Source organism: Mus caroli, unplaced genomic scaffold (genome assembly GCF_978045245.1).
Source record: "Mus caroli unplaced genomic scaffold, Mus_caroli_1 scaffold_4, whole genome shotgun sequence".
Lineage (NCBI taxonomy): Eukaryota > Metazoa > Chordata > Mammalia > Rodentia > Muridae > Mus > Mus caroli.
Window position 1 is genome coordinate 146,508,516 of NW_028227259.1, and position 26,924 is coordinate 146,535,439.

At 47.4% G+C, this 26,924-nt stretch overlaps 1 protein-coding gene across 2 annotated transcripts in view; it reads left to right on the forward strand.

Annotated features, from left to right (window-relative positions):
• Sdk1 (sidekick cell adhesion molecule 1) overlaps positions 1-26,924 on the forward strand; it is a 967,445-nt gene that overhangs the window by 708,537 nt on the left and 231,984 nt on the right. For both annotated transcript variants that reach the window (XM_085837397.1, XM_085837398.1), the window contains 3 exons: positions 419-521; positions 3,849-4,025; positions 16,465-16,601. In XM_085837397.1, coding sequence (XP_085693523.1) covers positions 419-521; positions 3,849-4,025; positions 16,465-16,601 — 417 coding nt within the window. The remainder of the gene's footprint in view (positions 1-418; positions 522-3,848; positions 4,026-16,464; positions 16,602-26,924) is intronic.

The following is a 26,924-nucleotide window of genomic DNA, read 5'->3' on the forward strand; positions in this document are numbered from 1 at the left end:
GGCAGATACTAGGAGCTCCCTGGCCAGCAAGTCTACCCTACTTAGTGACTTCCAGGCCAGTGAGAGACCCTATCAGAAACACAAGGATCCTCACACATCCACAAAAGACACAGAGATAAAACACTCCAAAGAGTCCAGACTCTAAATGAGTACACACAGTCTTTGTCTCTCTGTTCTGGGGAGTTTAGAGATCAGGGATGACTTAGGAGTGGGTATATCAACTAACTCTGCTGCCACACAGAAAGGCTTGTTTTTCCATTCTCTGAACATCACTGAGCGCTTCCATTTACACCCATTTTTTTTTGCCAAGATGAGAGAGAATTTGGAGGCTTTGATGTCAGATGACCCATTCATTATCCCCGAGGGCACAGGCTCACACACTGCTGACTTCATCCAACTGTGACTTGTGTTGTTTCAGATCGAACGTCCATCGTTCACCCTCCAGAAGACCGCGTGGTGATTAAGGGGACGACGGCCACCCTGTGCTGCGGAGCTACCCACGACCCTCGGACCTCTCTCCGGTTGCTCACACTGCTCTTGTTCTTTAGGACTGGTTAAGATTCCTTGGGTTAATAGGGGGAAAGTGGAGATGAGAAGTGAGAGTTTGGTGCGGGGGTGGGGGGGTGGGGGGGTGGGGGGAGTGTCTTTGATTTTAGCAGCAGACCTCTGATGATGGCATCTCTCAGTGGCGAGCTCCATCATTAATCACAGGAATCTGTCTTCCATTCCAGACTTATGTATTATTTACAGTGGGCTATGCTCCACTCCGTGGCTTCAATACAGCTTTTTGTGATTTTCCTGCCAAGGTTAATACACTGTCTGTAAAACGCACTTGTCAGGGTCTGATACTTAATGAGACAAAAATCCAGAGGGATGGAATGGGATTTCAGTGGTGTTGACATGGAGGCTCTGCAGTGCTCAGGGGGAGTTTTCTATCCTGCAAGGACACTTTTTCTGTATAGTGGGAGAAGAAAGGCATGCAGGCGTCCAAGGCAGTAAAAGGGAAATGCAGGCAGAGGAGGGAGCCAGGAGACTTGGAGAGTCTCCAAATGCCAAGTGGGACATCACACAGACTAGAAGCTACTCACGATGACTGTGACACTTGGGCTGGGTGTGTGGCTCACCTAGCATGTGTGAAGCCCTGGGTTCTATCCCCCAAACTGCATACACTGAGCATTGGGACATGTGCCTATAATCCCAGCACACCAGAGGTGGAAACCGGAGGGTCCGAAAAGGAAAGCTATCCTTAGACACATATAATTCACAAGAATCATTGTCTCAAAACAAATACAAGGACAAGGTGGACATGGGGGCACATGCCTTTAATCTCAGCACTGGAGAGGCAGTGGAATCTCTGTGAGCTGGAAGCCAGCCTGGTCTACATAGCAAGTTCTAGGGCATTGAGGCCTATACAACAAGACCCTGTCTCAAAGCCAAAAAAAAGTTCAAAACCAGGCCACTTTGGATTAGCAAGGCCTGGCTGCAGACAGGTGGCCCTCAGCGGTGAGATCTGTCTCAAGGAGCAGGAGAGTTGTAACTTTTCAGACTCAACCCTGGAAATAAATCAGGTGGGCAGGTAGAAGGGGGAGATGGAGAGAGGGGGGAGGGGGAGGGAGAGACAGAGGTGGGGGGAGAGGGAGAGGGAGGAGATCCCATAGCATTGTCACCGCACCTTAGTTCTAAAAGGCTGCACTTAGCCACAAGGATGGAATTGGAGTCCACACTGAACAGAGGGCATGGCTCTTAAAGCACACACTGAGGACTGGGTTTGGACACTTGACCCTCCTCTGCCCTTTCAGTGCAAGTATTTGCAAACCATCCATTTCTCCCTCCCCACCTGACCCTCCAGAGTCTCCAGGACTGGAATACAGCTGTATTCCAGCAAATGCAAAAGCCAAAGGGACAGATAGGAAGCATAATGTTTGACTGTGGGAACCCTGGGGGGCCTGCCCAGAGAGGAGAAACCCTGGGGGGGGGCTGCCCAGAGAGGAGAAACCCTGGGGGGGGGGCTGCCCAGAGAGAGGGAACCCTGGGGCCTGCCCAGAGATCTCCTTCACACTTAGAGAAAACTCCAGTCATTGTAAAGGCAGGAGGACATGGCTTTTAAAACTGCTCCAAGAGCTCAGAGGTTCCACTGGGATGGTCTCTTTGCAGTACGTCCCGAGGTCAGCGGAAGATACCCCCTTTCTCTGAAGGACTTGAACTGTCCCCACTATGGAGGGACAGAGGTTATTAGGGCAATTATCCTTTCTCTTCAAATGGACTATTTCCTGTTGTCTCTTGTGTTGCGAGGTGACCTCCCGTGACCAATTCATGAAAATCTGTGCTGTGAATACACAGGGCAGCAGGGGCTGGCACATTTTGAAAATGTAATCAGATTCTTCTAATAAAGAAAACTAGAACTTTCATCAATTCAGCCATAGGTAGGGCCTCACCCAGGGACATTTAGTACTGGACAGGCTCTTAATTGAGTCTATATTGGAAAAGAAAAATGTGCCAAAATGGCCCTAAAGATTAATTGAGGAAGAAAGGTAGCGTCAGAGACAGCCTGCTAGTGTGGTGGGCCTTTAGCAGGTAGAGATGCATTGAGCTTTGCCTAAGAAGAGGAAGTTCCTCTCTGCGGGGGTCTTAAGCGTTACTGAAACAGGAGAGCTAGGAAGTAAGTGACAGGTCTGACCTACAGAGGCCCTGTCTCCCAGACACATGCTCAGATAGATATTCACAGTTGTCTTCATTGTCCTATTTGAGGATTTTGTTTGTTCTATGTGTGTGTGTGTGTTGGGGATGGTACATCTATGGTGCACTTATATACATGAATGAGTGTGTGTTTGTGTGTGTGTGTGTGTGCTCACGTGCATGTGTGTTCCCATGTGCATAGGCATATACATGTGAAAGTACATGTACACCTACTTGCACATGCATGGGGAGATCAGAGATGATATGAATGCCTTTGATGGATCTCCACTTCATTTCCAGAGACAGGGTCTCTTGCTAAATTCAAATTCAGCTAGTCTACCAGCCAGCTTGCCCTGGGGATCCCTTCTTTCCCTCTGAGTACCTGGATTACAGGCATGCGGGTGGGCTACCATACCCACTCCGCTTTTATGTAGGTGCTGGAGAGCTGAATTCCAGTCTTAATGCTTGTGCAGAAAGCACTTTAGACCTTGAGCCATTATCCCAGTCCTCCACCTTGTTTTGAGACAGGGTCCTCCACTTAGCCAGGATCTCACTGGTTAGGCTAACCTGGGGACCAGCAAGCCCCTGGGATCTACCTGGTGTTGCCTCCCTAGTGTTGAGGCTACTAGTGTGTGGTACCATCCCAGACCTTCCATGTGGATTGTGGGAATTAAACTCAAGTCTTTTTGAATGGCAGGCAGACACCAACTAAACAATCCCACACCACCACCACCACTGCCCGGCTTTAGTCACCAAAGCACCCACCAGCTTTTATAGGTTATCTGAGATATTGCCATAAAACTCGCCTTTTTAAATGATTTATTTTTATTTATCTCTTACTGTGTGTGTATCTGTGTGAATGTATGCTGCATGTGTGCTGTTGTCCATGGAGGTCAGAAGAAGGCGTCATATCGTCATAGCTGGAATTCTAGGTCATGAGTCACCTGACTTGAGTGCTGGGAACCAAACTTGGGTTGTCTGGAAGGGCAGGGCTCACTCTTAACCACTGAGCCATCTCTCTAGCCACAAATGATTTCTTTTTTTAAAAAAAGTTTAACATGGTCATGTTTACTCTGCTGTCCAATTCACCAAATGCTTGCACCTTGCTATCAGGGAAGGGGTGTGGATCCACTCCTATGTATTTTGTGATCAACCCTCTGCTTGGCCCACAGCTACGTTTGGAAAAAGGACAACGTGGTCATCACAGCGTCCAGCAGCTCCAGAATTGTGGTGGAAAAGGATGGGTCGCTTGTCATTAGCCAGACGTGGTCAGGGGACATTGGTGACTACACCTGTGAAATCATATCCGAGGGAGGGAGTGACTCCCGGACGGCACGGCTGGAAGTGATGTGAGTACCAAGCCTCTCCTGTCTCCAGACTTCCACATGGCCATACTTGACTCATGTCTGCCCACATGCTGTCCCGTGCCATCAACCTGAGGCCAGCACAGCCCTCCATTCAGCTGTGTATGATGGCAAGGTCTTTTTCACGTGTGTGTGGTGTGTGTGTGTGTGTGTGTGTGTGTGTGTGTGTGTGTGTGTGTGTTGGAGAGATGCATATACATATGTTGGGAATAGGTCTGGGAGGTATCGAGGCTAGAGGTCAACTTCAGATGTCACTTCTCAGGAGTTGTACACTTTGTTTGTTTGAGGCAGGGTCTCTTATTTTTACCTGGACTCTTCTGATAGGCTATTCTGGCTGGCCAGGGAACCCCAGAAGTCTACATGCCACTGCTTCCCCAATACTGCAATTACAAGCAGGTGCCACAACATATGACATTGTTGTTCTGGTTCCATGATGAAACGCATGTCTTCATGGTGGCAAGACAAGCACTTTACCAACTGAGCTGTGGCCTCAATCCGTCCGTCCTTCCTTCCTTCCTTCCTCCCTCCCTCCCCCTTCCTTCCTTCCTTTCTTTATATCCCCACTCTGCCTTCTCCCCCATGACCTCATGTTTCATTCTTACATAGATGGTGTGCTCACAGGTCATCGTCCCTATGAATCCTTCATATCCCTGCACAGACACCTGTCATGAACGCTGTCTACCTCATTGCCGTTATGTGGGGATGAGTTCCATGTGATTGCCCATCAGTTTCTGAGTGGTGACAATGTCAGGTCACCCTATCCAAAAGTCCAGAACCAAGCAGCCAATGAGGCCTCCAAGTGAAGTCATCCCCAGATGACACCTCCTACTAAGTCTTTCACACTCCTTAAGAGCACTGTCCCCTTGCTTCCAATCTAGACCTCTCTGTGGGTTCTGGGCTTAAGTGTAAGCTTTGGTGCCCCTATATTTCCTCAGCTCCCTCTCTGATCACAGAGGAGGAAGCTACAAGGCCTGCTGGCATTGTCCACCTTTTCAACATGTATTTACTTGCTTTGTTTAAAAAAAAAAGTGCCCTCCCAGACAATCCCGGAGTACAGGAACAGAAAATACAACCTGCAAAGAGAGAATGGAAGCCTCATAGCTGCTAAACCAGGATCTGGTGTCTGATGCCCATCTGTCCGCCCATCCCATCCACTGCAGGGCGTGCTGGGCCATCAGAAGGCAACCCTGAGAGGCTTTTCTTTCAGCTCTGCCCACCTTGATGCAGGACAGATTCTGAACAGAAAGCATCCCCTAAAAATAGCATCAGAACACTTTGCATCCAACCGAGTCTCATTTGTCTTTGAATCCCCAGCATCAGCCTAAGGGATTAAGAATGAAGAGAGGACCTGCAGAGAGCCGAGCCAGGCCTTCTGTGTGTCCCAAGCACTCAAGAATGGGCAAATTCGAGCCCTCCAAATTGGAGGAATTTAAAAGGTCGATGACCATGCTGGCGAGACGGCTCAGTAGTGAAAAGCACAGGCAGCTCTTGTAAAGGACTTGAGTTCAGAGCTTAGCCCCACATTGGGGATCTCAGGACTGCCTGGAACTCCAGCTCCAGGGGATCTGACTCCCTCTCCTGACTTCCTCCAGCAGCCACACACGTCAGGCACACACACATATAAAAGATATAAACAATGGAAGTTTAATGATGGGGCTGGGATGTGGCTCCATGGGCAGAAAACATGTCGTACGTGCATACACATGCTGAGTTTGGATGTGTAGCAACAATATTAAAACTGGGTGCAGTGGATACCTATAATCCCAGCACTAGGGAGGCACAGGCAAGTGGATCACTGAGGCTTGCTGGCCAGGCAGTTTATCAGAATTGGTTAGCACAGGTTAAGTAGCAGAAGCTGTCTCAAATAATGAGGTAGAGCATGATGGAGGGGGATACCTGATGTAAACCCCTAACTTTCATATGTGAGCGTGTAAGCAAAAACAGACACACACACCCACACACACACCACAGACATATATCACACGTACACAAATATACCACACCACACGCATAACACACATATGTACACATAACACACATATAACACACACAACATACAATACATACACCATACCATATACATACACACACATACCACACACACATACCACACACATAGCACACACACATACACACCACACATAGTACACACCACACACACACCCACACACCACACACATATACACACCACACACACACACACACCACACACAGCACACCACACACACCACCCACATATACACACGACACGCGCACACACACCCCACACACAGCACACACCACACACACACATACCACAGACACACACACCACACACAGCACACACCACACACACACATACCATACACAGCACACCACACACACACACACACACACACACACACACACACACATATATACCACAGACACACGGAGCATGGAAGGACTTACTGATGTGTAGCACCCATCCAGAAGGTCCTGTATACATTCTGAAGCTGAAACAGTCCTGTTCTACCTCCTGTTTGCCCCTCTCCAATATGATTCTGATTCTCCTTGGACAATGATCATCCCTAGGGAGCAAAGGCACCCATTAGCCATGATGAGCCTGGAGCCCAGTGTAGTCCTTAAGAGCAGCCTTGGGGCCTATTTGGCTTTGGGCATCCATGGTATCATCGACCCCCCTGTCATCATTGGAGCCCTGAGACCCCTTAGCTCTCTTGGTCCTTTCCTGTCCTCCATGGTGTAGCGTGTGTCCCCTGCTGGTGTTGCCCACAGGCTCCTGCCTATATGTCCTTTAGCATTCAGGACAGTTTCCTGCCACTCAGTCACTGTGCCTCCCTGTTTGTCCTGGCCTGTCCTCCTCACGGCATCTCAACCACACTGGAAGAGAAGGCTGCCATCCAAGCCCTTCCCTCCCAGAAGTCCCTCAACGTAAATGTTTGCATGCTGGGTGCCTGGCATACCAACAGGTGCCCAGCAAGTGCACACTGAGTGCTTGTTGACTGAAGTCATGTAGGAATACATCGGTGAGTGTACGTTTTAGGCCATTGATTGGCCTCTACTCCTCCCTTACCTTCAGTGTATGGCATAGGGATAAACATACAGGCTGTCTATCAAAAGCCCAGCTCCACTGCCCCCACATCAGATTTTTAAAAAAAAAAATCACTTTGATGATGTTGGAGAACACAGCCCGTGAATTCGCATAATTCTCCATGCTATTCACTTTTTTTTTTTAACTACCTTGGAGAACTCTTAGATCATCCAGTCTGGGTATCAAATAAATAAGTGTTAGCAGTTCATAAAGGCTCCGTCAGCACCAACACAGCCGCACACTTCCAATACTGCACGTTCTTTTTATTCCGCGCCTTCTTATGTTCTGCAGATTTACATATCTTCCCCACTATTTACTTATTTGATTTCCTCTAAGTAAAATACATTTTTCAGCAAATGTTGCTGTATGTATAAAATAATAGGCTTTCTGCGATGGTGAAACACCTCATTGCTAAAGATAGAAATATTTGCAGATCTGTGATTCAAACCAATTTGGGTGCCGCAGGCTGCAGAGCTGAGTCAGAAGGCTGTAGGCCCCTGGGAGTTGCTGGTGGAATAAACACAGTACTCTTCCAAGTCGGAATGAATGGGGAGAGTGGTACATCGTTACATCTGGAGCTCTTGGGACTGGAGAGATGGTTCAATCAGGGAAGTGCTTGCCAGGCAGGTATGAAGACCTGCATATAGATGTCCAATGCCTTTATGGAATGCTGGGCGTGATAGCATGTGTCTATAATCCCCGGGGTGGGGAAACAGAGACAGGCCATCCAATCCCTAGAGCTTACTGGGCAGCCAGTCTAGCTGAACTGTTAAGCCGAGCTGCAGGTTCAGTCTCTGTTCAGACTCTGTCTCAGAAAATGAGATGGGCAGAGACAGTGAGATGACTCAGTGGGTAGAGGAGCCTGCCATGCAAGTGTTGTGATCTGAGTTCAACCCCTGTATCTAACTGAAAGCTGGGAGGGAACAATTCACTTTATACAAGCTGTTCTGTGGTCTTCACATGCACATGTATGCTTGCACGCAGCACAAACCACACACACACACACTCACACACTCACCACACACACACACAAAGACAAGCCACTCACACACATACAAAGATCTGGGGACACCGCAGCACCAGTGATGGCCAGAGTGACGATAATAGCAACAAGTCAGAAATGGAGGGCATCAGGTGCTTCTCAGAGAACCTTCTAGTCCAGCGCTGTCACATTCCCATGATTGCTCAGACAGAAAATAAACAAATAAGGAAGAAAAAATGAATAATGCCAAAGGGACAGAGAGGTACTTAGGCCTAAACAGTGTCCTTCAAAAGCCCGAGAGAGCCCCCCTTTCTCTCTACTTCAGTTAAAAGCCACTCTGTTAAATTAGGGCTGGGAGTTGGTTCAGTTGGTGAAGTCCTCATCTGGCAAACACAAGGACAACGTGATCCTTAGAACCCACATTAAAGAGAAAGGCAGGGTCCCTGAAACTCACTGCCCAGCCAGTGTAGACAGATATCTCTGGGCCTGAGAAAGACCCCAGAGTACAAGGAAAAACATCAACAGCTCCTGAAGTACAATGTGTAATGTTGACTTCTGCCCTTCATACACAGGTACACATACACACAAACGCACATGTACACACACATACGTACACATACACACAGGCACACACACACATATTGATCATTTAAAATGAGCTTTTCGGAATTCCAGTGGGATGTCCCCATGCTCATTAGCTCCATGGTTGATCATTTCAGCTAGAAGCTTTATCTCGGGCAGAAGCTGGCTGAGTGATGCTTCATACCCACATTCCTGGTAACAAGGCTGTTGATTACAGCAGAACCGTCAGGAGCCAGGATGACCACAGGTCCATCCCACCTTACCATGGGACTTGGAGCAGGTCGCCTTGTTCCTCTCCCTCAGTTGGCTCAGCTGGCAGGCTGGCCATGGCGGCAGTGACCTCACAGGACTTTCATGGAATGGAATCAGCCAGTGTTTCTTCAGTTCTGTGTTGAGCCCAGTAGAAGAGGGACTCTCGAGAAAATAAAGCTCCCGTGGATTTCTCCCCACCACAGAAGGAACAGAGTTGCCTCTTGTGTCGTGGGTCTCTTTGTCTTGAAGCTGATGCTTCCATCCCTGAGACTCTGTGTTCCTTTTGACCATGGCCTCATGACCATCTGACATGACTCCTGCCACTGAGCCCTCAGGGCCTACCTCAGCCACGTATACAGTAAGTGCCTAATAAATGCCTTGCCCCACTTGCTAAGTTAAAACAGGAGTGTATTTGCATTATCCAAGACAAGCAGTGTATGTAAGCTCTGATTTAATCCCTTCTCTAGAATTCCAGATGGTTCTGTGATGTGTCTTATACATTAGCAAACAGAGATCTTCGTCAGTAAACATTGTCACCTTGAAGGCTAGAGTTGTAGCTCAGTTGATAGAGGGCTTGACTAGAACACATGAGGCCCTAGTTCAATCCCTGGGCATGGGGGTCTACCTGCAGTTTTAGCTCCCTGAAAATGGAGCTAAATGCCTGGAATTTATGGAATGCCTGGAACAAACCAGACAGCTAGACTAGCCAAGTCAGTGTGCTCCAAGTTCAAAGGAGAGATCCTGCCTCAATGAATAGTGTGACATGTGGTCAAGGAAGACACCTGAGGTCAGCCTCAGCCTTCACAATCACATGCACACATATGCACACACGTGTGAGCATGCACATGTTCATATAACACCAATCACACAGGCACAAGGCAAAGTCCAAGGTCATCCTTGGCCAGTCTGGGATACCTGAGATCCTGTCTCAAAAACAACAAAACAAACAAAAACATTGTCACTTTGGGTTTTGATCCTGTCTTTCCTTCTAGTTTACTGGTGCTGCAGTGGCAGGATCACAGTCCTGGGGTGACCCCGTCTCCCTGAAAGCATCTTGCCCTATTGAACATTCCAGAAAAACCAGGTTCCTAAGGCGTTATAGAGTGATTAATTGTTCAATCATTTAAAGATCCAATTAGCATCACCTGGCCCCTCCTGCAGTAAGAGTCTAATTCTTAGGATCCTGGAGAACAGAGAAAAATCTAATTTACTGAGCTGACTGGAAGGCTCAGACCCTGAGGCATCAGGAGACGATTCTTTCAATAAACTACTTCTGACAAAGACATAATAAGGAGTGAACAATCTGACGCCATCCCCCACCATTATCAGGCCCTGAGTCTTCCTCCTCAGAGCAAAGTGGAAGAAGATGGGTTTGACCAAGACACGATTTGCGCATCAAAGGGGCAAAGCTTTCCTGATGGAGAAAGACTGACCTGGTCCTCTTTCTCAGGAGCAATTCTCCCTTGGCCACAATTTTACCAATTGTTCAAAACTGTTCCTCCCTCATGAACACCGCCCTTCCCGTCTCCCCCGCCCTGTGTGAGCTCTAGTTACTATGGCCATTGTTAATGCCCAATAATACTGTGGTCTAAGTGACTTGGTGCCAATTTCTCCATCCCATTTCCATTGTAAGGTGACTTGGAACTGGCCTCCATTTCCATCGCTCCTTTTCTCTTTGGCTTGTCCTCATTGGGTATTGTCAGGTCCAAAAGAAACTCAGGACAAATGACTAAACTATGGTGCCTATTAGCATACCAAAGCACATGCTGGCCTCCAGGGTCACTCAGTCCCAAAGCTCCACTCAGCTCTACCCACCCTACCCCCTACCCTAAACTCCAACTCATCGGCTTCCTTTCTAATGCATTTTGTAAAACTCAGTATGCTGCACCAGGAAGGGGTGCCTTAGCGGGCCCATGCTGAGACACACACACCCCTGCCCTGCCAGGTACCAGCCATAGAGTAGGTCTAATATAAAATGCAGTTTATTTGGGAGCATGGGAAGGGGTATTGAGAAGTAGAGGCAGAGAAAGAGAGGGGGCAGAGAAGGACAAGGAGAGAGGAGAGAGAGGAAGAAAGAAGGGAAGAGGTCAACAGGGAACAGAGAGAGAAAGAGAGAGAGAGAGGATGAGGGGGAAGAAACAAGAGGGGGAGAGGGAGAGGGGTCAGGAAAGTGGGAGTCAGAGAGAGAGAAGGGACAGAGAGCACAGGAGAGGCCAAACAGTCTTTTTCTAGTCAGCCAGGCTCGTAGGAGGCTGTTGCTCCATAACTGTTGGGTGGAACCTAGAAGGAATGCTAACAAGCTAACCTCTTTCCCCAGCATCCGATAGCTACATGACTGTCATCTAAGCCACATAAGCACTACACCCTCTCCCCCTCCCCCCGCCCTCTTCTTCCTCTGTCTCTCTTGTTCCTCTGTCCTGGCTCCTCTTCCCACATGTTCTCCTCTTCCTCTCTCCATCCCCCACCCCTCCTCTCATAGTCCACTTCTGTCTCTCCCTGCTCTGGATGATTCCATAAGCCTAGGGCTATATCTCCCTCATATTTACAATAAAACCTTCCCCTCAACCATACCTCAGAGCAGTCATGTCCTCACTTTACACAGTCATAACCATCTGAGAACCTCCCAAAACATCATCCATCCACCCTCCTCTTAAAGCTGGCAGTGACATGCTTGGGTATAGTCAGTATACTCTTACTGGATAAGATTTTCTGCAGTGCATTCAGAGTACATGAAAGCCTTAATTATCCATTACTGACCTGTTGCTCAAGGGTTTTCCCATGATAGCCATCATCAAGTTAGGAGAACGCCTCATGCTGGGGACATCTCAGTAGTTAGAACACTTGCAGCATAAGCGTGAGAACCTGAGTTTAGATCCGCAGCACCTATGTAAAAAGCCATTTCTAGTGGCACGTGACCATAATCTCAGTACTGGAGAGGCAGAGACAGGGGAACTCACTAGTCACCCAGTCTAACGGAATCAGTGAGCTCCAGCTTGAGTGAAAGACCCTGTCTCAAGGGAGAGGGTGACTGAGAAAAGCATCTGCATGTGAACATGTGATGGGACACACACACATACACATGCACACACACTAAATACATGTTAAAAAAACAAACAGCCATATGTGAGCTCCTAGGGTCTTACTGTGTACATATGGCAGGCCAGGGCAAAGACTGCCTCTGAGGCTTAGTGTGTGTGTGTGTTCATCTGCTGATGGGGATCACTCTGTGTCCACACAGTGACCTGGAGCACTGGCAACTCCTGCTGCTTTTCAAGTTCATGTTTGTTGTGTCAGACCAGCTTCTATTATGAGACTGTCTTTGCAGTGGAATTCAATTCAGACACTAATTAATTGGAATTAGCACAGACCTACTAGTCAAGGGCATGCACTCCAGAACAGCTCCAAGCTTCAGGCAGCAGCTGGGAGCTTGGGGCTTCCATACCACCTACCAAGCTAACCAGCTGGGGCTTCTCCTACACCCTCAGCTGCAGAGTCTCTACACAGAGCTGTGGCTCTGGCTGCAGGTTTTATAAAGGAGAAAAAAAATGCATGACCAGATCAATCATGAGCTGGAGAGTTGGGAAACATCTGAATCTGTCCATGTATGGGACAGCTGTAGTATGCAGCTATGCATATGATCTGCATGGAGGCAGACATGCATGCGTATGACATATGAGGCAAGATCCAGTCAATTCCACATCCTCTTATGTATGGCTTTCACATCTTACCTCATGACACCAGCCAAGGACACTCAGCAGAGCCACATCCAATAGACATTTCCTGATTAGCTGAACGCCTCCAGCTTCCTTCTATCCCACAGAAGTCAGAAATGGAGTTGATACTCCAGCCTCCAAACTCATGGCGTCTTTATTGTCCTGGACCTACCTACTGCCCAGCTGTGTAACCCCATAACCAGTCATTGAGCTATGGTATCCCAGGAATGACAGAGACAACCCCATCCCTCAGGATATCCCAAGGATTTAGAGACTCCATCCATCCCAGACCAGAAAAACACTATTTTTATCAACAGTTTTATCTGGGTATTTTTAGACAAGTACTATACTCTTGGTTTGTGTAAAAATGAATATCAACAACTTGACAGAATCTAGAAACACCAAGGAGACACGCCTCTGGGCATTTTAGGGTTGTTGTGGGGGATTCTAAGTTAACTCAGGCAGTTTTGTCACAGCAACGAGTACAGTAACAAATGGACGGTTTCTACTTAGGACCATTCAACAACTTTGGTCTTGTTTCAGACCAAACCTAATCTATCTTGGAGGAAACAAAAAGAAATGGGGCTTGAGAGTGGATATTATCATCCTGCCCTCCCTCTTGAATAGTGTTTATTGGGGTCTAATGGAGGCTCGGCTATCAGATAAGTTAAATAGAAAGAGGAGCTTCTTATCTGATTTCAAACTTGAGCCACAGTTAAGGAGAACACAAGACAATATTCCACACTCAAGACTTGTCTTGTGTGTGTGTGTGTGTGTGTGTGTGTTAGCGCGTGCTAATACACAGCACAGTTCTATCTCTATGAAACATGCTCATTTGCTAACGGGTATATGGGTGAGAGCTCTATGCTCCTTACACAGCTGAGCACAAACAACTGCATCAGTTGTGAAATAGAACAGGTGCATTTCTCTCTGGGCCACGCCGAGACGGAAAGGTCTTGAACAGGAGCTATCACCCCAGCCCACACGGACATTTTTAAATGAAAAGTATCAGGTTTGGGGCTGGGAAGAGGGCTCTGTTGGTTAAGGACTTGCTATACCAGCATGAGGACCTGAGATTGGATCTCCAGTGCCCACATAAAAAGCTGAGTGTGTCCAGACTGAGGGGGGGTGTGGCTGAGAGGCATAGAAGGAGGGGAAACTAATCAAGATAGATGAGAGCAATATCTTTTGTTTTGTTTAGGGTTTGGGGGGTTTTTTGGTTTGGTTTGGTTTGGGTTGGTTTGGGTTGGGTTGTGGTTGTTGTTGTTGTTGTGTCCTTTTGTTTTGTTTTGATTTGATTTTGGTTTTGGTTTTGGTTTTTTGAGACCAGGTTTCTCTGTCTAGCCTTTGCTGTCCTGGAAAACTGTCTGTAGACCAAGTTAGTCTTGAACTCAGAGATCTGCCTGCCTCTGCCTCTGAGTGCTAGAATTAAACACATGCATCTCCACTGACCAGCAAAGAGTTTATTCTCAATGAAAAGGGATTTTTTTTTAATTAAGATTAGAAAAATCACTTGGGCTGGAGAGATAGCTCAGCCATTATAAAGGCTGGGTAAAATATAAGAAAAAACAGTGTACACCTGTCCACTGGAGAAATGGATACCAGAGGATCCCTGGGCTTGCTGAGCAGCCCCTCCAGCCAAATCTGTGAGCCCTGGGTTCAGGAGAGAGCCTGACTCAGAAAATTATGTGGGAATGATTGAGCATGACACCGAACTTCCACCTGTGACTCCACATGCAAATGCACACAGATGCACACACATGCACATGCACACACACACATATACATGAGCACACACATAGTCAAGTATAGAGGGAGCCATGGTATTGTGTGCTTGAGATTCCATCATTGTTAGATCAGATGTTAGAGAGTCATAGCAAGTTCAAGGCCAGTGTAGCCAACATAATAAGTTTCCAGGGATGATGGATAGATGACCGATGGATGGATAGATAGATGACAGATGGATGGATGGGTGGGTAGGTGGATGGATGAATGGATGGATGACAGATGGATGACAGATGGAAGTTCCAGGATATCCAGGGCTAGTAAGACCCAGCCAATCAATGAAGGGATGGATGGATAGATAGATAGATAGATAGAGCTCCCAAGCTTCCAAAATGTCAAGTTGAATGTTGGCATTTGATCTGATCCATGTGATTCCATGGATATAGAATCTGATATCCAAGATATAGTAACTGATATCCAAGAGAGACCCAGAACAAATTAGTGGGGACACAGGTCACCACTTGGAAGCCTTCCCATCTGTGGTACCAGGTCTGTTATGGGAGTGGCCTCCATGAAGAAGGAGCATGGGGCAGGCCCAGATCCCAAGTCCCAGAGATGTAAGGCTGAACCAAACGTGCACAGCTTCAGTGTTGAGGTAGAGACTTTGTACTGTCTCCAGTAAATCCCAGCAAAAACTTTGTTTTAGTTTGTTTTGGGTTTTTTGTTTGTTTGGTTGGTTGATTGGTTTTTTGTTTTGTTTTGATTTGAAATTAGTGACTTCTTTTTGAAACTTATGTACCAGAGCTACACTTGCACTTTATGGCCTCGTCCATGTGTTATTTACTATTTCTATAGGTGTTTCATTGATTTTCTCACTACATTTACTCATAAGCGCTTTCCCCAGACCTCTATTACTCTCCCTAAGACAGAGCTACAATATAACCTCATGCTGTGGATAATTTAGGCAGTCTACTTGTCTAAGAAGCAGGGAGTATGGAACCACCCCCCCCACTGGGCAGATCCTCACCACCAGGCACCAGGCTTTCCTCTTTATAGGGCTTGCTGGGTTTACATGAACAGCCTCTAGCTGCATTGACAAATCATTGACTACATTTTGTCTCATTAATGATATAATGCCAGGCCAGGGGTGTGGCTCAGCTGGTAAAAGGCTTCTGCAGAAACATGAGAACATAAGCTCAGTCTCAAGCACCTATGTAAAAAACTGGGTGCAATGGTGAGCACCCATAACCTCAGCGCTGGGGAGACAGGAACAGTCCCCTGGCAGCCAGCCTAGCTGAATGAATTGGTAAGACCACCTCAAAAATTAAGTGTAGACGTTTGTTTTCGTTTCCTTCCAATTGCTGTGATAAAATACCTTGACACAAAGCAACGTGGGGAAGAAGGGTTTATCTTAGCTCATCTTTCCAGGTCAGGGTTCACTATGGTGGAGCAGCTGACGTGGCAGGAACTCGACGCAGGTAGTTGCATCCTATCCACAGGGATAAATGAATTCTGTGCTTAACGCTCAGATGCCTTTCTCTACTCTTACACAGTCCACATTTAAAGCCCAGGGAGTGATGCCACCCACAGTGGGCTGAATCTGCTCACTTCAGTTGAGACAAGCAAGACAAGCCCCTATTGATGTGCCCATAGGCTAACCCGGTCTAGACAATCCCTCCTTGAGATTTTCCTCCCAGGTGATTCTAAGTTATATCAAGTTAACAGTTAAAACTAATTACCATTAATACCTGACTCGATCTCTAGCCTATATATGCACACACACACACACACACACACACACACACATACTTGCATACACAAAACAACAAGACAAAATAGAATGTAATAAAAGTGCACACAGGGCCCCTGTGAAGTTACCTGTGTTGTGATTGAGGAACCGCAAAATTCGCATCAAATTATGTTCAAATTACACCACAGGTTGTGGGTCTGGTCTCGGTTTGTTCTTAGGGGACCACAGAGAGAGGACTAGTTCATTCTCATTCCATAACTGCACACACCGGCTCTTGCCATCATGGGCATTAGATGACCCATAAGGCTGACTTCGCTGATTTCTTGTTCTTTTCACTTCCTTGCCTCTAGTGAGCTGCCTCACCCACCTCAAAACCTGCTGGCCAGCTTGAGTCCAGCACGCAGCCACTCGGTGACACTATCTTGGGTTCGGCCCTTTGATGGAAACAGCCCCGTCCTTTACTACATTGTGCAAGTGTCTGAAAACAGTAAGTAGCAAAACAAACATAAACCGGATGTGTGTGTCTTTGTGTGCATGCATGTGGTGGGGGGATGGGATGGGCCTGGGAAAACTTAAAAGGCCAGACGAGGATGTCGGAGGTCCTGCTCTGTCACTCCTAGCCTTACACCACACTGAGACAGGGTCTCTCACTGAACCTGGGGCTCAGCTAGTGACCAGCATGCCCCAGTGATCCTCCTGTCTCTGCTTGCCATGGCACTGGGGTTACACAAGTGCCAGAGATCTGAACTCAAGGTCTTGTGCTTACACAGCAAGTGTTCTCGCTAACAGGGCCACCTCCTCAGCCCCAGACATCAGATTTCATGTGTTCATAATGGCATGTCCTTCCCCCACCCCACAGCAGATGGGGACACTTGGCCATGCTTCACGGGTAACAAAGCAAAAGCAAGATGGTGTGTAGGGGAAGAAAGAGCCATGTGGCTGGGGTTGGGGTGGGGGTCCTGAATGGGCTCTCGAGAGGGCCTGGACTTGAGACCGGGCCTAACCGGAGTAGCTAAGTCCATGAGACTGCCTCAAAGGTTCTAGTGGACAGTGTTATCTCTGCAGCCTGTTGGAAAGGGGGTCAGGGTGTCTCCTGGAGCTGACCTCAGAGTGGGCAGTAGCAGGCCTTTGCATCTTGGGAGGGTTTTGTAACTTCCTGCCTGTCATTTGTGGAAGCCCATGAACAGAGACAGGAACTAAACCTTTAGATCTGCACTTTGTTCAGAGAGCAAACCCTCTGAGAGGACAGTGGGTCAGCATCCTAAATGTCTGCCTACATCTCATCATCAGTGATGGGTCCTATGAGAGAGGGGAGGGCAGGCAGTCAATCACCTCAGAGCTGTCCATCCCCTCAGGAGGTCAGCGGGTTTCTGAGACTTATAGTGTCTGTGCACCTGCTGCCAGCCCTGGTCCTCTTCCTTCCGTCTGCATGCCAGGCATACACACAGTGCCTGAATCCAGTTAGTGCCTGCTCTTGTCAACCTTGTACTCCTCCAGGGCACCTGGGATGGAAGGGGTTAACTCAGAACAGAGTGTGTGTGTGTGTGTGTGTGTGTGTGTGTGTGTATGTGTGTGTGTGTGGTGTGTGTGTGTGTGTGTGTGTGTGTGTGTGTATGTGTGTGTGTGGTGTGTGTGTGTATGTGTGTGTGTGTGTGTGTGTGTGTGTGTGTGTGTGTGGTGTGTGTGTGTGTGTGTGTGTGTGTGTTTGTGTGCTGCTGGTAGCATATGCGTGCTGATTCCTTCCTATGACAGAGCCAGGTGTGTCTTTACATTGCAGGGTATGAAGGTCTCTATCACTTTTCTCTGAGGTAGACATGGTACTCAGTAGAGCATAGCCCTGTGGCTTCCTCCCTGCTTCCAAGACACTTTCTTAATCAACTCTGGCTTCCCTCTTCCCTCCTTCCCCCCCTCCCCCACTACCTTCATGCCTTTTCCTGCTTGCTCCTCCCTGATCCCCTAGTGACTCTGCCAGCTCCTCAGTGACACACACCAGGGATGTTGGTCAGCAGTGACAAGCGCAGAGGTACAGCTACACGCCATCACGCCTGGCATCCTGAGAAGTCCCCTTTAATCTTTTAGGGACCTCAACTCAAATAAAGCTGGATTCCTGATTTCACCATAGAAAAGATTCAGGGTGAGCCAGCAAGAAGCTGAGTCTGCGTTTATTAAAAGACAATTTTAATATAATTTTTAAGCAGGAGGATTAGGAAAAAGTGAGGTACTTGGGAAGAAAGATGGGTATGGGCTTCCGCCCCTCCGACCCTTTGTAATATTCATGCAAAGGCCATCTTGGTGTTATTGATGCTGTTACCCTCAAAGTGTTACCAGGGGACCTAAATGAAGTCATAAGGATCAGGGGGTAGAGGGCTGGGGGGCACCTGACAGGGTTGACTCTGACAGAGTGAACCTCTGACAGAGCTGGGAGGTATGCAGGACAATGGGGCGTCTTCCTTGTAAAAGTTAGCGGTCTTGTTTAAGATTCCCAGAGAGGAATGAGGCCCCAGGCAAGGCCCACGTATTCAGGCCCCAAGCCTGCTTCATGTCTAGGTTAACATTCTTCTTGGAGATGCCTCTGTAGAAAAGAGCCTTGTCTCTGTGTTGGCCACCTTCACAGCAGATGCTGTTGCCTGAGTTGGAATTCTTGCCACTCCGCTGGCCATGGCTTAAGCCAGACTCCAGTGTGAGCAGATCCTTTTCTCCCTGTGCCCTCCTCATTTCCCATTTTTCTGTCCTGCCTCAGAACCCAGCCCAGAGGTCCCCCATCTCTCCCTAGTTGTTGCAACAGACATAGATGCTTTCACTAGCATCTCACCATCATTTCAGCCCTGACCTCAGTCCTCTTTTCCCACCCAGCATTTCCTTCACCGGGAGCCAGGTTCCTATGTCACTCAAGCCACAGACTGGAAACCATACCCTCCACCCCACCCACCTGAGCAGCAGCAGTTCTGGCCATCAATCCTAGGTTTCTCTGACACTCTTGCCCAGGCCCTCTCAGGATCCCAGTAAGGATACCTCACCTGCCCCAGTTGCCCCAGGCCCTGCATCCATTTTTCCTTTCTTAGCCATTCTTTCTACAAACATCAATGCTGATTCTCTCCAAATAGCAATGGACCTGGTCTCTCCCTGTGAGCCCCTCCCAGCTCCTGCAGCATCCAGGACAAAGCCCAAAGTCTCCAATCCTGAGTAATCTCCCCTTGCTGCAAGCTTTCTCTTTCTCACCTTGCTGGACATGCATCAATTACAAGGGCTCCACTTTGCCCCTCAGCCCCTGCCAAAAGGGCCATGTACTGCCTCCATGTTTTATCCTCTACTCAGAATGCTTGCAGGGATAGTGTTGTCCCTCAGCCACTATCCTCCTCCAAGGGGCTCCACACAGCACAATGTAACTTTTGGACTATAAGCTAGAGACTTCCTTAGCATTGTTTTTTTTGTAAATCAGGGATGGGTTCTAGGTAAGAATTCTACCACCAACCACACCCCCAGCCTTTCACTGGTGGGTTCTAGGCCAGTGCTCTACTGATGGCCCACATTCCAGTCCCTTACAGGGGTACTTTAGGCAGCCTCTCTTCCTCTGAACCATGCCTCATCACCACAGGATTCTAAGCATGTGCTCTACCATAGAGCTATATTTTATATCCACTTTCTGGATCCTAAACCCATGCCTCAGCTGCACTAGCAGGCCTGGACATAACTCACAGGAGATGTTGGAGTCAAGCCTTTCTCCCTCCTTGACCTCTGACCTCACTTCCCTCCATAGAGGAGGCAATCCTGGGACTGGGCTGCATGATAACAGTGTTTCCGCTTAACCCCCAGTCAGAGAAGGAAGAGACAGCATTATTTATTAAAATAACCTTTCGGAAGACAAGGTTTTCCTGAGGATGTCATGGCTGTGTGGCCTTTGACGATAATGTGTGTGGAGAGAATGTGACAGGAGCAGAGCTCTTGTCATCTGAAGTTGACAGATATCCACCATAAGGACAGCTTCCGGCAGGCATCCATCTCCTGGAGACAAAGAGCCGTATTCTGCTCGCTTTTGTGTCCCTGTCCCTGGAGTTTAGTATCTACTCTGCAAATGAGATAACATGAATCTGGCAGAGCCACCAGGATAGACTGATGCATGACACTATTCCCTGGGGAGATGGGAACAAACATCCACTCACCCAAATAGGGAACCCGGAACAGACCACAGTAGCAATACTACCAAGGTACAGTGAGTGCTCGGGGTCACCCAAAAGGTGACTTACAGGAGCAGGGTCCAATCAAAGGCAGCTGCATCATCAAAACCCACTTGTCATGACTGACAGGTAACGATTCAAGAAAGCTGGAACCCTAGAGCTCTCTGCACAACTTCCAGGCAGCTCAAGGGATCAGAGAGTCTCCTCCCCTAAGCCATCTTAAGTGCTTATGTAACTTTGGGGAAGAAGAAGCCATGTCCATCTGGTAAGTTTCAGGAACTTCCTGGGGCTTTCCATTTATTTACTTTCTCAGTTCTAAGGAGCCTCCCCTTAGCATGAGATGTTTCAGATCAAAGGAGAGTGCTATACAACATGACATTCTGGGCAGTCTTCCACCAGGAAACTGTTCTACCTTCCCTTTTTGTCACCAAAGCAGGCACTGATTCAAAATACTACACAAGCCATTTCCCAACTGACAGCAAGACTTATTTTTCTAGTCAGGCATGCTGCCTAAATCACAAGCAAGCTTTTTATGTAACCATCCATCTGTCCATGTGGATTGACCAGGCAGTCTGAGGTGTGCTGGAACACAGACATAAAGTAACTTCAGACAAGGACGTGGTCAAACACGTCAGCGCTCAAGGCTCAATCAGTAAAGAACCTGATGTGCAAACCCAAAGACCTGAGTCTGACCCTCCAGAACTTACAATCGCAATCTGAGAGTGATGAAGCCCTTTGGTCATCCTGAGGCTGGAGAAGTGGAGAGCAGTGGATCCCTGGTGCTCACTGGTCAGCTAATGGAGCTTAATCAGTGAGACCCACTGAGAAACCTTGTCTGGAAAACCAGTGTGGACAACCGAAAAATGATGGCCTCCACATACACATGTACACACATGCACCTGCATACATATGCACACATAATATACACACATACATATACAAATTTACATATGTGTGTATTATATACATATATATATGTGTGTGTGTATACATATGTGTGTGTGTAAATGTATATATGTATAAACACACACACACACACACACACACACACACACATATATATATATATATATATATATATATTAGGGTCTGTCACTACTTTCTGTTTCTTGTGTGTTGAGGTTCTGCAGTTAAACCCAGTACCTTGGACATGCTAAACAAGCTCTCTATCACCCAGCCACCCTGCCAACCCCTATCTGTCCTTACGCTTGACCAATGGTCACCAAGAGCACACAATAGTCAATTTGGTAGGTGTTTTTCAGATGCTTCAGTTTGCTAAGAGCATCAAAGATTGGCACTGACTGGTCCCTCACTGACCAGTTGACTCTCTCATCTGGACCCACCTCAGGGCTGCCCTTCCTCCTGCCAAGCATTGAGAGGGCAGAACAGTTGCTGCGTGCTGGTCCTTGACTTCAAACCGTAAGATAAATCTATGGCCTCGGTGGAAGCAGCATGTGTTGTCACCAGTTGGTTGGTCGGATGCCTTCTTATCAGAGGGTCGCCTCAGTCATCTGGACCTGGGATGAGCTTTTTATTTTTATTAGGAACGAGTGCTGTTAAGAAGCAGCTGAACATGCGGACTAATTACAGCCAGAGAGAAGCGCTTAGCAGCAGGCACGCTGAAATGGAGACTGTATTTGGCCCACACTCAACACTGAGAAGTGGACAGTGCTAAATAACCCCAGCTACCCACCCAACATGCCAGCTACTTGGGAGAGCGGCTGCTGCCAACTCTAGCAGCCTAGCAGGCTGACAGGGCTGCTGTTCTCCTGAATGCCCTGGATCCTGGAGGAACCAGGCAGGTGCGGCTCAGTGGCTGAGGCAGGGGCCTCCTTAATGCTTGATTTCACCACAACTCCTACCATTAAAGAAAAGCTTTCTCTGAGGTTTCTAGACCACCATGGAGGAGCGTGGTTCCATGCACTTAACTAGAGTCAAAACTGCGTGGAGGATGTCTGGCCCCTGTAGTCATATTAGGTTCCTCTTGCCATGAAGTTTGATGGTTCTCTTGTTGCAGGTGCCTCGGTAAGCTAGAGACACAGACAGAGCTGGCACTGTCATAAGACTGATTGAGGGTACCCACCTGGTGAGCTGAGGTATGCAGGTCTGGAGATACAAGCAGAAAGGGCTTCTCTATAGAGCTAAACTCCTGGACCTTTGAGTAACATGAGAATTTGGTCATAAAATGAAAAGCAGTTTTCTTACCTTCTAAAATATGTACTGACTGTGGCCAAGAACGATGCGTCTATGGGGCCAGGGTTTTTAAGGAGAGCTATTGGGAAAAGAACTTGAAAAGCTCTGATGCAGACCAAGGATGCAAATGAATGCAGGTCTCACCAGGCGCCTCCTCCGACTTGATTTCACGGAGGCTTCTCTTTGGGCCATCTTACAACTCTGTAAATTCTAGAAAAGTCGCTACAATTCAAGTAATTCTGGTCTGTAAAAATGAAGATGGATGCAAATAGATTTTATGCTATAGAAGGTAGGGCTGTGCCTGATTGTAGCTCTGTAGATATTGATCAGTTTTGCTTCTGTTTGTCAATTCATTTTAGCATTATTGATGTATGTACGTACGTGTGGTTTGTTTCTTTCTTGACACAATTGGAACATCTTATTGGAATCAGCGAACTAATTAAAACTGTGATACAGGGCTAGGGAGACCAATCAGATTCAGGGAGAGACCCTGTCTCAAAAGTAATGAGGGGTGCAACTGAGGAAGGCACTGACATCATCGACCTCTCTGGCCTGCCCATGCATGCACACGCACAGACACACACACACAGCAGGCACACACACACAGCAGGCACATCTGCCCATGAGTGCACATGCACAGAGACACACACACACACATGCACACACAGCAGGCACATCTGCCCATGAGTGCACATGCACAGACACACGCACAGACATACACACACACGCACACACACACAGCAAGCACACACACAGAGCAGGCACATCTGCCCATGCATGCACACGCACAGACACACACACACACACAGCAGGCACATCTGCCCATGAGTGCACACGCACAGACACATGCACAGACACACACACACACGAGCAGGCTCATGTTCAAGGTTCACTCCATGTTTGTAAAAAAGCTGTGATGCTCCTTTTTAATAAATTTATCACTGAACTGAAATGAACATTTGTCAGTATTAAAGATGCACATTCTCAATGTAACACTGCAAGTTTCCATAGAAACCCTGATATTTAGGAGAGGTGATTCCCGTTCCTAAACTGAGACCCCTGCCTGTTTTCCGTGGGCTGGGCCAAGACATCCTCCTGATGAACAAGAGCTGCAGTTGCCTTTTACCAGTTAGGAAGAAAAATCAAGTCATTTTCTTATGATAGTTTTTAAGCTTAATGCCTGCTGCCGCCTGCCTATCTCCTGGTAAGTTATCCATGCTATATTTATATTTTAAAAAAATATAAATACCTGATGATATTAGTTCTTAGGTTTTGCTTTTAGTAAGTGTGAGTGTTCACAGCTACAATTTTGTACTTCTAAAATTTAGACTTAGTTATAATGTAAAAAATCTTTGTACTTTAATTACAAATTTATAGATACTCATAGCCAGGTATAGTAGTGCACACGTGTAACTCCCACACTGAGAGAGTTAAGGTCTGAGGATTGTGAGTTTGAGGCCAGCGTGGGCCATCTACATAGTGATGCCCTGGCCCAAAAGAAAAAATTAATAAACTAGAAAATAGTCACTAGAGTCCTTCATTCCATGCCTGGGTCACTCTTGCCTACATCCTCCATCACGTGGCTGCATCATTCAGTCCCTCTTGGCCTCCAGGTCTCCCTTACTCCGGCTCCTTCTGCCTAAAGGAGAGCTGGTCATCACCACTTTCCAACCCTCCCTCCCTGTTCTTCACTGGAGCCATATCCTGCCTCACCCCATCACACCCCTACCACACCCCTGTTCCGCCTCACCACACCTCTGCCGAGCCTTGCCATCCTCAGCCTCCTTCTTGATTGCTCCTTCCATTCTAGAGTCATCCTGAACTCTTTGCTCCTGTGGCCCCACCTCTGCCCCTTTTTCTCACTCATGGATGTGTTGGGGTGAGCGTATGCCTACAGATGTCCAAGCACGTATGTACACATGTGTATGGAGATCAGAGGACAACTCAGATGTCATTCCTCCGTTGTCATCTACTTTGTTTTTTGAACACAAGGTCTCAAGTTACAGAACTCACCAAGCAGGCTGCAGTGGCTCACCAGTGCACCCTGGGGGTTCATCTGTTTTCATTTCCCCAGCACTGGGATAGCACATACAGACTACCACATCTGGCTTGTTATGAGGTCCTGGGAATTGAACTTAGGTCCCCCTGCTTGCTTAACAAGCCTAGTACAGGCTGAGCAATCTCTCCCCTGCTTCACCTCTTATTTTGCTGTCTCTACTTGCCCTGACAGACTCGATTTTCTCTCCTGTCCCTTATGTGTTGGTGGTCCCTGAAGCCTCAAGAACACAGCCTCCTCATCCAGCTGCTTGACCAATGACTCTGTGTGTCTCTGCTACTCTCCTTCCCCACAGAGACTCTTCAGTGTATCTCTAACTGAATCCTCCCCGAGCCCCAGTCTGCTGGGGAGGCTATGCCTGGACAGCTTCTATGCTCAGACAAGTCCTCCTGTCTACTGTAGTACTTGTCACCTTTGCCCAAGAGCATGCTTCCTCTTAGCTATGTGAAGCTATTCAGGGTTCCTGCCACATTCCCCTCCCCCACAACCTACTTCCTTTCACCCTCTCCACAACTGCTGATGGAGTATGACTACCACTCTGTCCCATTGTCCTGTGTGTCTCCCTCAAGGCCATTCCTCATTGAGCCACTGGGAGCAGCTGCAGAGCAATTCCTAGAGGGAGCTTGGCTTAACTAAGATCGAAGGTAGGAAGTGTTATGTCACTTTCCGCCTCTAGGAGGCGCTATTATTGGCGCTGAACCATGCACTAGGCCCAGCCAAGGGAATTCCTCCTCTGGAAACCTCCTTATGGGAGCCATAAATGCTCCATGGAGCACTGTGCAGCAAGACTGGGAGTTTGGTTCATAGGATAGGCTACATTATTATAATGTAACCCAAAGGTTACATTGTATCCAGTCGCTGGCCTGTCTTCTCACCGTCTTGCTATCCTAAGTCCATCCTCTGTAGAACTAGTCGTCGCTTGAGGGATAGATTCTAGGCTGATTAGCATGGGAGACAGCACCATTCATCATCCGGCCACCGCCTGCCTCTCCATATTTGTCTCCGGCCTCTTACTGGTTTGCTTTCTCTGTGCTTCGGCAGCAAGCATTGCTTGCACTTCCCTGAGCATGTCTGAGAATTATCTCTTCCCCAAACCCCCACCCCTCCCATGCCTGACATTCTGTGATCCACTTCTACTTATCAAGTCCTGTCAGCTGTGCCCAGAAAGTGTCAGGGCACTTTCTTCCTCCCTACTATGTCTTTCCACAAAGATGGCCTAGGTTGTGCTATTCCCATCTTCTCCTCAAGGCGGCGCAGCCACAGGCCGTCTCTGACATGGTAAACACAGTCCCGGCTCCTCTGTGTGCTGTCCGTGGTACTGAACCACGCAATGGGCGATGACGGTCCTTAAGGTACAGTGACACCAGATGGCAATCGGGGTTTTTTTTTTTTTTTAATAACCTCATCCTTCAGGTCTGCAAAGACCACCTCCTATGTTTTCAGCAGACTCGTGGTCGTAACCTGTGTCTTCCGTCCGGTAGCTGCACACGTGTACATATTTTTGATCCCCAGTACAGCTGGACATGTTTTTTCCAAGTTGCTTAGCTTTTTTTCTACTTTTCTTGCTGTGATCTGTCAGCTTTCTTTCCCCCATTTTTCTAACGAGGATTGGGTATTTCTTTCGTCTGTCATTTGTGACAAGTCTTTTTGCTTTGGTTTGTTTTTTTCCAATTTTCTTTTTGCACTTAATTTTTGTAGATTTTATTTATTTATACTGTAATCAGGATTTCATGTATCCCAGCCTGCTCTCAAATTTACTGTGTAGCCAAACATGAATTTGGAATTCTAAACCTCCTGCCTCCATCTCCCACTTGCTGAGACGGCAGACATTTGCCAATATGCCTGGTTTATGAAGTACCGGGGATTGAATCCAAGGCTCAGGGTGTGCTCCCTACCAACAGAACTTCATCCAACCCCGCACTGTGGGTTATTTTTGACAACGAAGTGTTTGATTCTTATGTAATTTAGTCTGCTGCTGTTTCTCGTACGTTTTCTTCTAATTGCTTTTGTATTTGGATATTTTAGCATTATCAGGTATAAAATAAATATCATAGATTTGCTCCTTTATTTTAAGCAGTTAATTTTCCACATATGTAACATATGTAATTCACCTGGAATATAGGCATATTATGCAACTTTTTCTGGTTTTCATTCTACACACATGATTTATTGAACAATCCACTTATTTATAATGTTAATTTTTCACATGCTAGACGTTCCTGCTTAAAAACAACAACAAACAAACAACCCAGACTTAACATGGTGACACATACCCTTGATTTCAGCACTGTAAAAGGGAAGCAGAGGCAAGAGAATCTCTTTGAGTTGGAGGCCAACCTTGTCTACATAGCAAGTTCTAGGACAGTCACAGCTACATAGTGAAACA